The sequence below is a fragment of the Leiobunum rupestre genome, chromosome 2 (assembly GCF_980474605.1).
Source record: "Leiobunum rupestre chromosome 2, qqLeiRupe1.1.hap1, whole genome shotgun sequence".
Lineage (NCBI taxonomy): Eukaryota > Metazoa > Arthropoda > Arachnida > Opiliones > Sclerosomatidae > Leiobunum > Leiobunum rupestre.
Genome location: NC_143385.1, coordinates 17,818,582 through 17,834,119, shown reverse-complemented (window position 1 = coordinate 17,834,119; position 15,538 = coordinate 17,818,582). Strand labels below are relative to the sequence as shown.

Genomic DNA, 15,538 nt, shown 5'->3' with positions numbered 1-15,538 from the left:
TGCCATTGAACGTATTGACCGTCAATTTTGTGGGGGATCAAAGAGAGACCGGGCGAGTTCCTATAAGGAATGGGTGGAAAAGGAGGTAAAGAAACGGGCGCTAGTACTCTGGAAAACACAAGTTGGTGGAAAGGAAAGCTTGTGCCATTATAAAGTCAAAAAGCAGCTACAATGGTTCATGGGGAAGTGGCCTCGTCTTCCAAGCCCGTACTGGGGCTCTCCTTACCAGCAAACGTCAGGTAGAGCTGTTAGGTCCGAATTTTTGCACTGCACTTTGCAAGCTATGTGGATTAGTCGACGAAGACCTGTACCATGTACTGTTGGAAGGTCCTGAGACAGAAGTGGACCAGTAATTTTGGGAAAACGCTTAGCCTAATTCTTGGACTTAAGGGTGCAAAGTGGGATTTCGCTGTGGTGCAGAAAATCCTGGAAATCTGGCAATTTAAAAGGAACAAACTTCGGTCGCTCTCCTAATCACCAATGTAAATATTGTAAATAACATAAATTTTAAAGCTCAAAGTTTGTAAAAAAAATAGCTATTTTACCTTGTAAATATTATTTTATTTTGTCATTTTAATGCTGCGCTCCCACTGGAGCCGCCCTGTTTCAAAAAGGTATATTGAATTATACGGCAACAATAAAACCTAAAACCTATAAATGTACATTCAACTTCGATTTTTAGCTTGATCGAAGCTGGCCGTACCTAGGTAACTATTTGAAATTGTTATGGTATTTATAATAAATTCACACACCCTTTATTCGAGACAAATGATTTACGAAATAGTAGCAAGGCGCGCACTGGAAAGTTGAAAAAAAGAGGCAGGGCGCGCCCTGGCAAAATGGAAAAACCAAGGCGGGGCGGCGCCCTGCCTTTGAAAAAAGCACCGGGGCGACGCCCTGGCCCGACTACACCACTGGTTGGTTCGCGTGACATGAAGGGCTTGCCACCACCCTCCTACGCATTGTAGCCCGGCCACCTGTTTAAAGGCATTATAAGTCGCTAGATGACTTGGGAATAAGAAGGTGCCTTGGGTATTAGCCTAGCTGATTAATATTATTAATCCCAAAACATTAAATTAGTTGCTACAATTCACTTTTAATTTTGGTAGCAGTTCTCTTACAGTACCAGAAGTAAAAGAACCGAAGTTATTGAAATAGCGCTCGGAATCGGAGGGTGTTTTCCTTATGAAAATGATGAGAAAATCGAGTCAAATAAAAGCTAATTTCTATCCCAGTATTTTGACGTGATAAATTGCATTTGGGAATTGTTGGTATATCTATTTCTATGTATAAAAAAATGGTTTCATAAAAACAAAAACCTTTTTTTTTTCGGCCTAGGAGCGCACAAAACTTCAAATTCGAGGTAAAAATGTTACTTCATAAGGAAAACGCCTCTAACATGGGGAGTATAGCAGTCTGATAACTACGGTTTATTTACTTCTGGCAGTAATTGAACGTTTTTGAGGGAAACTCGTTCTTATTTTTGGAATTCCAACATTGTAAATTTTCTGCTTAAAACCAGTATCTTTGTAGGTCCAAATGTCAGGGCATAACTTAATACCGGAGCTTTTTTTTATATAAATTCTTACTCTTTTTCTAGCTTAAAGGACCACAGAACCATACAAAAATTCAGCCATTCAGTGACTACGGCAAGCCGCTAGCGCCATAACATGGCAGTTAAAAATAGTAGAAGCTCAGACGATTTTTACAGGATCCATCCGATCCAAGCTCGCAGAATTCCCATAGGTTTTTGCTGGAGTTTTTCACATGAACCACTTCAACGTTTAATAAGTGTTAAGATTTTTTGAACTTTTAGTTTTGTTTTCATATTTACTTATTATAAGGAATATTTAAATGCCATTGTGAGGAAGATATATAATATTTCGTTTAGGTTCGCTTTGAAAATATTTAAATATTTAAATCCTTCTCACAGTCCATAGGTGGTTTCTTCTAACTTAACTTATTGAAAATATTTAAGCCTAGGCCTGACATAGGCCTAACTTTTAAAATAGCAGGCAATGTCAATGGCAGTTTTGGGAGAAGCAGTGACTGAAGATCCTTAGTATTAACCTTTGTATTTAAAGAATATTTCACATTTAAAGTAAGTAATATTATATTTATTATTATGTTTGTAGAAACTTTTATAAACAAAAACCTTATTATATCCCAGAAAAAAATACATTACACTAACGAATGGCACTTATACGAATTGACGACAGTCATTTCATTAAACAGCAACAATCATACTGATAATTGTCTTATTTTTCAAAACTTTACCTTCTATTTAATAATATGCTTTTTGTCTTAGAAGCTTAGCCAAGATAAATGTCTCACACTCTGCTTAAATTCAACATTCCACTGTTAAACAACATAAGAGATAGTATTCAACGAAGACCGATATTTACAATGTTAAATAGTATTTAAAAAAAAAAACGGATATTGCAGTAATTATAGTCCTGAGTTGTTGTTCCACCAGGCTCACTGAACTTCCTGAAGTCACTTTTACCAAATCATCAATTTGAAAGCCCGCCGTTTTTTAACATTTCAAAATGCCCCAAGGTTTAAGGAAACCCAAACTTTTACCTGTACAACGACACATTACCGTCCACCGCAAATCGTTTTCTACATGTGGAAATGAAACATCGAGGAGCCGTAACAACAAACAACGCAATAGTTACCCAAAACGTTTGCATATAAGAGAAAAATCTTTACGAGTAATAAAAGAAACAGTCTACCATGTTTAAAAACTACATTAAACTCGATCACGGCCCCCTGCACGCGCTCACGTGAGCGCGTCGTGACTCGATTGACGTGGGCCAATCAAATGCGGGTTCTTAAGGTGACGTAATATAAAATCAAATTATTATTTTTAGTAACTCAAACTAGATGGCAACGAGTCGTTGCCGTAGTCACTCTTTGAATCGTGATTGGCTGATAATGACGAAACCTCCGAAAATGTAATTGGCCCATTTTGTATTTATACGGAATCATTCTACGTTATAAGATTTCTATGGTTCCATCATGGAGGAAGAGAGAGGAGGCTTTATGAATAACCTTTTTACCCCGGGAGCTTGATGCCAACTTCCACAGGGTAGGAGAGTGGGGGCTGACAAAAAAGGGGATCAGCACCCGTCGGTTTTCGTGCGTCTCACGCGTTCCCTATTTGGCGCCCTCTTTTAGTGTTTAGGCGTACTCGGTAGTAATTTCACAGGGCAACAATTTCAACAAAAATAGAGGGAGCCAACTAGAGAACGCGCAGCCAGGCCGTGAGAGTTGACGGATGCTGATCCCCTTTTTTGTCAGCCCCCATTCTCCTACCTTGTGGGAGTTGGCATCAAGCTCCCGGGGTAAAAAGGTTATTCATAAAGCCTCCTCTCTCTTCCTCCATGGTTCCATATACGCAAGCTTCCGAAAACCGCGCTTGAAAAAGGGAATATTTTGATCAAATTTGTGACGACCATTTTTGAGGCACATGTTAGATTAGGGGAACATGGTAGATTAAAGTAACTTTTAGTTAAATCGTAAAACTCAAAAGTAATTTTAGCTTGATTTTAAATATATTTATTAAAATTCTTTCTCTTTCAAATTATCCCCATGTATCCGTTTCGGGAGTTCCGTCTCCATTTGGGTAGGACTGCGTGAACCAGCTGTTGTTAGTCGATCCACTTTTTCTTTGTAATGGCTACGGTCTGAAGACCAGTTGTCGCCTTGAGGTCCATGGTGGTTTATGGCGAAAAGCTACCCTTTGGAATCTTTGGATCTTGGACTCTCGGTGACGTTCTCTTAAAGATGTAAACAAGTTGTCCCCCTTTGTCTTTGACATGCCGCGTTTCTCTTTCCTATTTATAGTCCCTAATTATCAACTTGGGATGCCAGGGTAACGTTTGCTATGTTAGTCATTGTGTATTTTATTTTGTATCTAACGATTGTGTTATTTATGTGAATTATTTTCAAATTAATTTTTGAGAAATTGTCGCACGTGTGTGAGAACTACAACAACAGCCTCTCTCTGCCGCTGCAATGTTGAATGGCCAACGAAATGAAAGTCTTTCTCTGTCGGTGATTTGTAGCGGACACAGATGGACATTATCGTGCGGATTTAGGAGCTTAGCGCGCATTGTTTTAATGATGCGCTATGATTACATCCGAAACAAGAATCCACGTAATTAAAGACGCGCGGGCTCCCAAGTGCAAGCCAAGTAATTGGCTGGGTCCGGCCGAAGTCGATGAACACCATACCGCTGATTGGATGGTGACCAAGGGTCCCGGACTCCAGAGGATCAAAAACCTGGGCGAGGAACACAAAAAGAGGTACTCTAGCCCTCGAGCCCAGACACCATAGAGTCGTAAACAATATTAGCCTGAGGACGAGAAATGGCTGGTACTCTCGAAAATTCTTAACTTTGGTTTAGTTCGCCGCTAAGTCCGCTGAAACCTGCAACGCTAGCCTAAAAAGCTTAACCCGGTGCACTGCCTTCTATAATACTAAGCCTAGAAATAAGAATAAAAATGGGGTGGCGGTAACGATTTTGAAATATCCGATAGAGGTCGCTTTTTTGGGTAGGGAAAGTGCGGGAAATTCAAACCTACGCGAAAATTTTAAATAGTAATAGCGAAAATACACTTTAATAATGTCAACATTCAATTTATAGGACAAATAATGAAATAGATTTAGTAAAAACATTATTTAAACATAAGCTTGGTTCTTCTACAGGTTTTTTAATCCATTAAAAAAAAATACATTTATTGTTGTGAAGCCACCAGAGACTGCTGATTGGCCGCAGCCGTTTAACCTTTTTTACCCCAAACCAAAAAAACCCAAGAGAGCGACATCTAGCGCGAAAATCATGTCAGTTTGAAAATGTCATTTAAAAAATCGACGTAGCTACCATTTCTAGGCCTAGTATTAGAGAAGGCAGTGCCCGGTGGCTACGTCCACAGTGAGGTGCTGGTTAGGCAAGGACCCATTGTAGCCCGGTCAAAAGCGCTCCTTCGGGCTAGGAGCCGCAGGTGAGTCCAGTTTTGGTAAAGTGGAAACGAAATGGCTACAAATTGAACAAAACCAAAATTTTGTTAATCATCGGAAATCTAGGCTAGTTATGAACTTCTCGAACGTCGTTTTTCTCACAATTTTACGGTTTTGAAAGAACCACCAAAACGAATATTTCCCAAATTTTTAAATGGCCGAAATGTGTTTAAAAACACCGAAAATGAACTTTTAAAATTAGAATTTGAAGAGAAGCATAAACATAAAAATTCACTTTTTATTTCACACAAAGGAAATTTTCTTATATACAACTGTTATTACGTACTTATGGTCAATAAAATTTTTAATTTAATTACAGACTAAAAACGTGTCAATTTGTTAGACATTACATATCTATAAAACTACTCCCTTTTTACATAAGATTTGTCGTCCTGCCATCTTAGATTAATTCAAAAGGTTTATTCCTATCCCTCAACCGGCGAAAAAATGAATCTCACTTTGCGCGCGCTCGAAGGTGTCACATGGAGCATTTCCGTAAGATGGCGCGTTAATATTAAATTTTTTGCGTCTTTTATTTGAAATAGAAATAGTAATATCATTAAGAGTCATTAGGTGGCGTGACTTACGTTATTTTTACATATGGCATCTTCTTTGATAGTTTAGCACAGGGCAGTCGCTATTATGCCACTATCAGCGTTTGAGAATTTGCTCACTAATTCAATGCAAATTAGTCCAAGCTAACACGTAGAGATATTGAATCGGCGAAGCGATGACTAGCTAAACCATACGCACGGTTATAGTAAAAACCGCAAAATTCCAATCGTGTTTATTCCATTTTTTAGGAACTATAAATTGTCGTAAATGTAACGATAATATACTTCTTTTGAAATTTACTTCTAAGTACTTTTTAAGGACGGAGTGTACATTTTTTTCATTGATAGTAAATCAATACATTCTTTGAATCAGTTGCTTAGTTTCATAGAGTTCGGTTTGTACTATCACCCACTTTTTAAGATTTAACAATGACTAAACATTTTTTTATCATATTTAATTAAAATAATAAATAATTTCGGCAACTAGTACTTAAGTTTTAAATGTGATTGATATGTATAGTTTAAGTTCGTAGGTAATTCATAATTGCTCCCCATTGCGAACGAAAACTATCGCTCCGCCCCCTTTGGTTCGTAATTGAAACCTAGATAGGTAGCGGCTGAAGCAGATACTATTAGTTTTTCTACATCGTTATTCGTAAATTTGACTTTATAAATGATGTTTCTTACATTTTAATATAATTTTTGCATCGTTTACTTATATTTTGATAAGTTTAAGAAAAAACGTTCTTATGAATTTTTAATTGGTCTGTAGCAGACGCCAGAAGCTGTTAGATCATAGGAGCAATCTCGTATAGCTACATGTAGCGCTTTTGCGCCACCTAGACTCGCTTCGGTCGCGAATATTTAATACCGTTTTCCGACGAGGCTTATAGAACCGGGTTGTACTACGTTTAGTAAACATAAGTTAAATTCTTAAACTGAAATTAGAATAAAATATTAACTTTGGTTTATTAAACTCAGTTTATAAGCCTTGCCTGAATAGAATATAACTTATTTGCGTAAATACCGTGTACATGATATTGATATTATACGCCCAACCAATTAAAATGTACACATTTAAAATTTTAGCCACGCCGGGTATATTTAAATTAAGTTATCACCTTTGATTTTTTACTTTGACTACACGACAGATCTGGATCAAGTTTCGGATGTTCGTCACGTACCATTTCTTTAGATTGGCCAGGGAAATTGCATTTCTCGCAGTTGTGAATGTCTTCAACCGAATGGGTGCTGTTGCGTTCTGTAAAAGTCAACTTTTCACATTTCAACGTGTCTGTTAGTATTTGTTCTTCATGGATGGATATTTGTTCACTTTTTTCACGCGGAACCAGTTGTTCTTGTTTCACGTTAGACTATGATTTACATTTGACTCCAATTCTTTTTGTCTCGCTCAAACCTCGGATCCCTGGTTTGGTTTCCGTTTCGTCGTTAACGACGTCATGTTTGGTCCTGTAATGGCGTTTGAGATTGTTTTCACTTTGCCCGACGTAATCGCAACTTGGCTTGTCACACTTGTACAATTTGATTTGTTGCTGTTTCAGATGAGTCCGTTTGTGTCGCATTAAAATTCCTCTGAAGTTGGTCGAATAATGACAATGGTCGCAACAAAACTGACTTGCCGATGTGGCTGCCTCGTCTTCGTTCTGTTCCGACGTTTCTTCTTTTATTTCTGTTACGACATTATCTGCAACGTTTATATGGTCAGTTACTGGAAATTCTTTCTTTACTAGTTCCGTTGCTGAAACAAGATAAGGAGGGAAATAATTAAAGCGAGTGGCGGCTCTATCATGGCCACCTGTATTATGAAAAGGCCCCATGGCCTGTTATTAGAGATGGCCATGAATCTACCTGATTCTTCGAAAAACGCGACTTTACTGTAGAACGTGGTGCCATCTATTTATGGCAATGGAAACTAAAATTAAAAATAGCCAAATTATAACGTCGCCAGAGAGCCATTGTTGAGTATTATAGTTAGACAGCTTATACTCTGTTTAACGACGGCAGCCAGCGAATTAATTAAAAAACCTTACACTCGACGTAGCCTTAGCTGCTTTTGCAGCACGCTGGCAATGAATCCTTAGACCAGTGGTTACCAAAAGGTGTTACGCGTAGCCCTGGGGGTCCGTGGAAGGGTCACAGGGTTTCCGAGAATTCGCACCGCGGCCATCTTTGTTTGTGTCAAGAGTCTTTTAAGATAAGTAAAAAAAAATGAGTTAAGGTTCCGCGAGAATTAGGTGGATAATTTAGGGTTCCATAGCAAAAACAAATTGGGAGCCGCTGCCTTAGACTTTTCAATTGTATTCATACATAGTTTCCTGATAAAAAAATAATAATTAAAGAATTTAAAACAAAGTTCTGCTACTTCATGGTATACTTTTATTTACAAGTTCGGGACGTTTCGGACCGAGGTCCTTCTTCAGCCGCGTCTAATCATTTTCTACATGTCACGAATCTTTTTATGGTATTTTGGGTTAATTTTATTTTTAACCATAATATATTTTACGCTCGATATTTTATTTCAAAGGATTTTTAAAATGTTATTCCGTTAAATAAATTAGAGTTTTTACCCCTCGAACGTAGTTTTCTTAACATTTCCGCGTAGTTTCATGTTTTATCTTTAAGCAAGTGGCGGCTCCACGTGGTGAAGTAGCTCTTTTTTATCATAGATGCGCCGATATGGGTACAGCCGATATATCGACCAATATTAACAAAGTTATCTATCATAACAGTAGAGTATATGATAAAATCGTTGTAAAAGACGGCTCAGTACACTGTCATCAGAGAGTGTAAAGATTATGAGAGGCGTCTCTCTTTCAAAAAAGCGTACTAACTTTTTTTTCCCAAAAATGTCCACTACTACCGTAAGAGCGATGGCGCCACCAGTGGCGCCGTTCTCACAGCGCGTGCGTTTCGATGTTAGGTTTAAAAGAGACGCAAAAACTTTCCAGATTTTTAATGCTAGTTTTACAAGGTTTTTAAATAATTTAGTGGGTCTGGAGTATATTCTTTTGTTTTAAATTGTAAAATATTGAAAACAAGAAATCCTTGTTCATCTTTTTTTAAGTTTCCAAAGGAAAAAGACTGGTAAATTCGCATTTTCATTAGATAGGCTTATTGGCATATTAACTTAATATAAAGTTTAGTTCTATTTTGTGGCTGAAAAATGTAAATAATGATGGGCTTACAAATAAAACTACGGAATATTTACACGTTAACCATATAATTTGCGCGAATAATTTCATTGATGCCAGTTTCATGAATATTAGAACTAAAAATAGGCTCACACCATCCGCTGTGCCAACAATTTTCAGTCTTAATGATTCTACACCATTGGAAATTTCAGAAAATGGTAATTTCAATTCAAGCCTTGCTACTCCTCTGGGAAGATCTAAAGGATAAAACCAAAATTAAGTTTTTATTAACGGACAGGATTAGCCAAGATTTTGTAGATAATTTTCTTGGATCTATAAGACAGAAAGGAGGCAACCGCGAGTCCGTGATCATCCCAATCCACAACAATTTCGAGCTGCATACAGGGCGGCCTCTGTGAATAATCTCTTGAAACCACCGGATTCTAATTTTGAAAATCTTGTAGTCTCGCAAAGCCAGGGGCAATGTTCCGATGAAGACTTAGAATTTTGTAATTCTATTGGAAGTCCAAACCTGCTAAAACAAAATGTTCTTAGTTACATTTCAGGATATCTAATTCACCGCTGCTACTCAAACCTTCAATGCTCTTCTTGCATAAGTCAACTCAAAAAAGACAATCCAATTGTTGACCCAACAAATCTGCTCTTTTACTTTAAAGCTTTCAAAACAGCAAAGAATTCTTCTATCAGCTGCTCAGCAGCCTCATCGTACCAACTGATAGTTTCTTCAAATTTGTAACGGAGACAAATGAATTAAGTATTTGACACCAGTTTTAAGCTTTTATCGCACATGACAAATATTAAAGGACGTTTGGAGAGATTCATCATTCAAAGAATTGACAAGAAATATTTTAAAGCTAATGAAGATTCTCCATGTGCAACTGCATACCAAAACATGATATCTTTTTTCATAGAATTCTGCATACATAATTCCCTTAAAAAACAAGATCTCAACCATGAATACACGAAAACCCAGAAAAGATTAGATAGGAAACTGTTAAAAATACAACATTAATCTAATTTTACCAACTTCAATGTTTCCTCGTATTTTTTAATTTATAACGCTCTGTTCTCGTTAAGCCTCGGCCATTTCATAAAATTTCCAATGAAATTCCTTGGTTAATCAAACAAATAATTCTTTTAGTATCAAAATATTATAAATAGTCCGCTTTCTTGTACTTACGTTTCTTTATTTTTCATGGAATTGAATTTTATTAATTTTAAATTAGCATAATTCAACTATGTTTAACAGCCATGACTGATGAAAAACTTTCCGGATGTTTACAAAATTTAAAAATTTTCCAGTAGCGACATCGTGTGTCGGATAGTATCGTAACCTCTCCTATGGGCGCGCGCTCTCAAAATCTTGTACGAAATTTTAACGTTACGGGAATAGGAAGAGACGCCTCTCATAATCTTTACACTCTCTGCTGTCATACCATTTTATTCTAATTTTCATTAAAAGAAGTTTGCAAGAGCATATCCGACAGTGTTCCTAAAATGTCACTTTTTTCGAATATAGGCCATGTCACTGGTAAATAGTGACAAATAATGACAAATTTGACAAATGGCATATAGTGACAAATAATGACAAATTTGACAAATGGCATATAGTGACAAATAATGGCTTTTAATGACAAATAGGGAAAAAAATATTTTTTTACTCTTAGAACACTTTATTTGCTAGAACTTTTAGCAAATAGCAATGAACAAAATAAAAGGTTTAATTTTTTTTAAATGTTTCAATCTTCTCATTAATCATCTGCCAAACATTTTATATATTTATGCGAAAAATATACAAAATAGCCCAATTATTGGCAACCCCGCATACTATAATTACAAAAATAGCCTAAAAATGTTTCTATGGTATTTCATATGAAACATTTATTGGTATTTTTACTTTTTCTATTATTTGCCAGTATATGTCAATTTGTCACTAAAAATCATTATTTGCCATAACACTTTTTGCCACAATTTGCCACAATAAATGTCAGGTGGTATTTACCACCCCGGAACACTGATATCCGAATATGTTTCTTTTCATTTTCTATCACAAATCAAATAGATAATTTTCTAATTTTTAAGTTTTCCCTGAAAATATTTTTCTTATACCGGTATCAGCCAATATCGGCTTCGTTTAAGCCAATATTACAAAAATAGGCCGATATATCGGCCCATTCCTATTAAATATATTTTGTAAAATGCAAAATTTTCATTCATTTGGTATTTAAATTAATTGTCATAAGAAATATATATATATTCCGATAACGAAATTAATTCTAAGGGCGTATCATACACCCCACATATTAAACTTTAGAAAAGGTCTGATATTGGACCCCTTGTTAACAGGACAAACGAATAACAATAATAATCAGCTAGGCTAATACCCGAGGCACCACCTTAGGCTTAAGATATCGAGCGACTTTAAAAGTCATTAATTCAGGTAGCCGGGTTACAATGCGTAGGATGGTCGTGGCAAGCTCAGGCCACGCGAGCCAACAGCTCTCTACACTCACTATTACCGTTAACCTCAACAAGTGTTTATGGAAAGGGGAAACCGAAGAGCTAAAGGGAAACCCCCTTTAACCAGTGGGGTGAGAACTAGAAAACTCAACGCAGAAGAAGTGGTTCCGTGTTTTCACTCACAATTTGTCAGTGCCACAAGCTAGACAATATGATAGTAGCGCCACCTTCAATATACAATCTCGAGAATGTAGAAAATCTATGTATTCTCTTAATTACGCAAAATTATCGTTTCAAATGAGTTTTGATTGAGTTTCTCTCAATTTTAGTGGTCAAAACTGGAATTCAAACAGACTTAAATTGGGTTTAAAGCAAGTGTCGACTCGACATCTAGTAACTCTTTTTTCAATAGATGTCACTAGCGTCGAAATAAAAAAGGCGGTACTTGTAGGTACATGTACACGTCGCGTTGATTGGATCGTATGTAAATTGGTCAATAACATAAATTACAGCAATTATAAACAATATTTTTACACGGGATATATAATTTAAGTTAAAGTCCACTAAATAGAGTATAAGTTATCTAACTATAATACTCTACAAAGGCTCTCTGACGACGTTATCATTTGGCAATTTTTAATTTTAGTTTCCTTTGCCATAAATAGATGAAACCACGCTCTACAGTTAAGTGGCGTTTTTCGATGAATCGGATAGAGTCATGGCCATTTCTAATAACAGGGGCCTCTTCATAATACAGGTGGCCATGATAGAGCCGCCACTTGCTTTAAGATCAACTGTGGATCTCGTCTTTGTCACTTTGTACACACAATACACAGACTTAATTGCTTACTAAACATAAAACTTTACCATCTTTGGGTTCCACCGGTTGCGTACCAACTTCCATGCTGTCACAGATGGACCTTGGCGTGTCGTCTTCCCTGATAAGTTGAACTTCGTGTTTGACGTGGGTGGTGCCTTCCATGGCCGTGCCGTTAGTCAGTAAGGAGTCTTCCTCCATGAACTGCACTTCGCACAAGGCGTTCACGTCGAACTCGTCACTGTCATCTTCGGTGGTCTTCAGCCAGACGGTCTGGTCTATCACGGGAGACGTCGGACGTTTACACTGTATAATGTCCTTCTTGGATATTTGATTTTCCAAGTGCTTCAGTCTGTAGTGAGTGCACAAGTCCGACATGCGATAACCGGCGTAACTACAATCGGTACATTTGAAAGACTTTTGGGGTTTATGCGTCCGTAGATGGCGCTTCAAAGAGTCTCGCAAATGACTGTAGTAGTCGCACTGGTCACACGTGTATCTCGGTTTGGCCGCGTGCATCTTCATGTGGCGCTCGGTGTAGCTTGGCCGATCCGAACTGAAACTACAAAACTGACACTTGTACTCGAATGGATGGTTGTTGATAGAGTTCACTGGTTTAGCGTTTAAAGAATGGTTGGCTTTGAATAAATTATCGAGGTTCATTGTCATCGCGGCGTTGTCCGACATTTTCTTTCGCACTTCGTTCGTCGACTTAGAGGCTCGGCTTCGTTTGCTTGAGCCTCGTCCTGTAATGGATATTATACGCTTTAAAGGGTCATAGAATCACTTGGTTAAGTCCATTTCAGATAACTCCCCCCATTCCGTACCACGTAACCGCAGATCCGATGAACCATAATTTGGCATTTTCCAGCTCTAATTTCTATTATATTGTTGTACCGGGTTGCCACAGGTTTTTTTTCGGGTTTTCCCTGACTATTTCCAGAAATTTTAATTGGCTTATTTTATGGCAAACTTTTTATATTTATTAAATTGTATTTTAGTAAACGTTTTCCATTTGCAAACCAAAATATCATTCCCTGACGTTTTTACTAGATCTTCTTAAAATTACGTGATTTTAAGAACTGTTTTCCAATTCCATAACCTTTCCCTGAACTCCAGGTTTTCCAGGTAGTGTACCGGTACTTTTTCTCATAAAGAAAAAAATTGTCAAAAATGGCGACTATACATTTTTGTATTATTTTTATTTGATATTATTAGGCCCCACCCTCGCATACCTTGTAGCCAAAGATCGTTTGCTTTTGATTATTCTTGACACAGATGATTGCCATCCATGTTTACGTTTCGTGATAAAAAAAAGCAAATTAGTAACTGGTACGATAGGCTAAAGCGTATACCCCATATTCTTAGGTACCTTAATACGTTCATGATATTAATATTATATTTCTTATTATCTTTTTACGTGACCTTCGTGGTAAAGTGGCCTGATAGTGATTTATTTTCAAAAATCATTGATTTAAAACTCCTATTATACCAGAAATACAGGATTATACTTCCATGTATTTATGAACAAAAGCAGGTTCTCTTTAACTTCTCTAGCAATTTGAGTTCCGAGCAAATTAAATCAAGTTTAGTTTTTAATTAGTAATTAAATATAATTAAAATAATTTAAATTACAGCTGCACTCAGATATTTAATCAATTGATCAAGAAGAGGCATAAAATGAAAAACACCACAATCCTGATCAACATATTTAAAGGGAATATAACCTGCAAAGCAATCTTTATGGAAGACCCCTTCAATTTTTAAAATTTCCCTGTACAGTGGCGCCAAACATTTTTAAAGTCAAAGGCTAGAGCAGCCAAAGCTGCAAACGTTGGTGTTCCACACCAAATACCTGAGGTTATATTCCCTTTAACGTTTTTGCAGTTTGAGCATGTTCTGCCATGTAGTTTTCCTTTTTTGTTGCCCTTTAAATCACGTTCCCCGAAATTACTACCACTTTTCAAAGGTATTTCATTTTGGATTTGAACTAATCTGGCAGGACTGGAGCTTACAAAGAGAGTAGGGCTTTAGAGTGTCAAGTTTTTGTTCGGAAAATCATTATTTCTTAATCGCTTTACGTCAGATTATCATAAACCGATGTCGTTTTGTACCATACTTTTTTAAATGATATTTCTAGTCGTAACTAACCATAGGAGGAAAAATTCAAAGAAAATTTTTTCAAAAGGACAGCTGCACGTTTCTCATTATGAATGGATCGATACTAATCTTTCCTACATTATCGTTACAATCGTGTGATCTACGTTATCGCAAAATATAACTTATAAGTGTTGACTTGCTACATGCTACTACTGAAATCGGCCAAGGCTTCGGTAGATATAATCCTACAATAAACATTTGGATTATTTTAAATGCTATAACCAACGCGTTGTAACTTGGAGATATAATCATAGTATAAATATTAGTTGAAAATATTACACGAGCCGACTAATAGGTCATTGTACTAAATTTTAACACTTAGGCTTAATCTAAAATGAAGAAGTGTTATTGGAATAGTTCAATATCTCTTTGAAACAGATCAACTCTTACCAGATAAATAAGGGCTATAGTCTTCGTCAGAATCGGACTCTTTTTCAGATCTAGCCATTATTTAATTTAATTAACCTTATAAATTAAAAATACTTTTCAACTAAAATGTAATTCAAAATTATAAGAGCCCAGTATCTCAAAAACGCTGAAAGAGAGTTTTGTTTCAAGTCTTTTAAATTCTGAGTGCAGCGGAAGTCGTGCAGCGCTCAGTGGCTTCGGAACAGCAGCGCTAAGCAAGTCCTGCGTAACATGTAACTGAGCACTGCGGATTTCCCCTGCATTATCGACAATTTCCCTTGTAAAAATAATTATCTAACCAATCTACTTCCAACCAGATATTATATTTTCCATCCATATCCGACCGACTATAAGGTGCCAATCTGAAATGAGCCCTTTACAGTGGTAATTATCTGGTTACAATTGTAAATGGTTTAATGCTAATGTCCCATTCTAAACATTCCAAATGATTCCATGCTCTTAGTTTCATGCTCACCTTATTTTAAGCTCAATAGCTGCAGTCCGGACGAAAAGGTTTGCGTACAATAAGTATTGAGAACGAAGCTTCCAGGCACGCAGCCCGCTAGCATGATCGTCAACTTCAGCACATGTACCTCTCCCTAACGAAAATTCCCATTAGGCCTTTACCTTTCGCAAAACTCTTTACGGAATTGTTAGATTTACCTCTTCATTTAGATAAGTGCATCTTTGAAAGGGAGTATGAACTAAATAAAAAAAATCGTCTGCTAACGTGATGAATTCATTTAGCTGCAGGATTTTTTTCTGTATTTAAGGCTAGTTGTTAGTCATTTTTCTCATAGTTTCACAGTAATGTTTTGAAAGAACCGTCAAAAGGAAATTTTCCTAAATCTTAAAACGTACCAAAACGCCTTTCAAAACACCAAAAATGTACTTTTGCTCTTAAAATTTAAAATTTTACCGGAAAACAACAATTGTACCA

The 15,538-nt window shown here is 36.7% G+C and overlaps 1 protein-coding gene across 8 annotated transcripts; it reads right to left on the bottom strand.

Moving 5' to 3' along the window:
- Positions 1–546: 546 nt before the first annotated feature.
- On the bottom strand, positions 547–15,296 carry LOC149956261 (uncharacterized). 8 transcript variants are annotated; one of them, XM_090165466.1, is made up of 4 exons: positions 15,262–15,296; positions 15,074–15,197; positions 12,081–12,776; positions 5,305–7,339 (listed from the first exon to the last, which is right to left on the bottom strand). In XM_090165466.1, exons 3-4 carry the CDS (start codon positions 12,715–12,717, stop codon positions 6,954–6,956), a joined length of 1,023 nt encoding a protein of 340 aa, XP_090021592.1. In that variant the 5' UTR covers positions 12,718–12,776; positions 15,074–15,197; positions 15,262–15,296; the 3' UTR covers positions 5,305–6,953. The 8 variants fall into 8 exon arrangements, 6 of the variants coding, with proteins under 6 accessions (XP_090021593.1, XP_090021592.1, XP_090021589.1 ...); XR_016478468.1 differs by lacking the exons at positions 15,074–15,197; positions 15,262–15,296 and adding exons at positions 9,089–9,264; positions 14,581–14,787 and having other exon boundaries at positions 7,256–8,989; XR_016478467.1 differs by lacking the exons at positions 15,074–15,197; positions 15,262–15,296 and adding exons at positions 7,632–9,264; positions 14,581–14,787 and having other exon boundaries at positions 7,276–7,339.
- Between the last annotated feature and the right edge of the window lie 242 nt (positions 15,297–15,538).

Excerpts from the sequence above, each read along its gene's own strand:
- LOC149956261 (XM_090165463.1), bottom strand. The coding sequence starts at position 14,638 with ATGGCTAGATCTGAAAAAGAGTCCGATTCTGACGAAGACTATAGCCCT. Across the intron at positions 12,777-14,580 it reads CTATAGCCCTTATTTATCTG|GACGAGGCTCAAGCAAACGA; the intron begins GTAAGAGTTGAT and ends TATCCATTACAG. Across the intron at positions 7,340-12,080 it reads ACCGGTGGAACCCAAAGATG|CAACGGAACTAGTAAAGAAA; the intron begins GTAAAGTTTTAT and ends ATCTTGTTTCAG.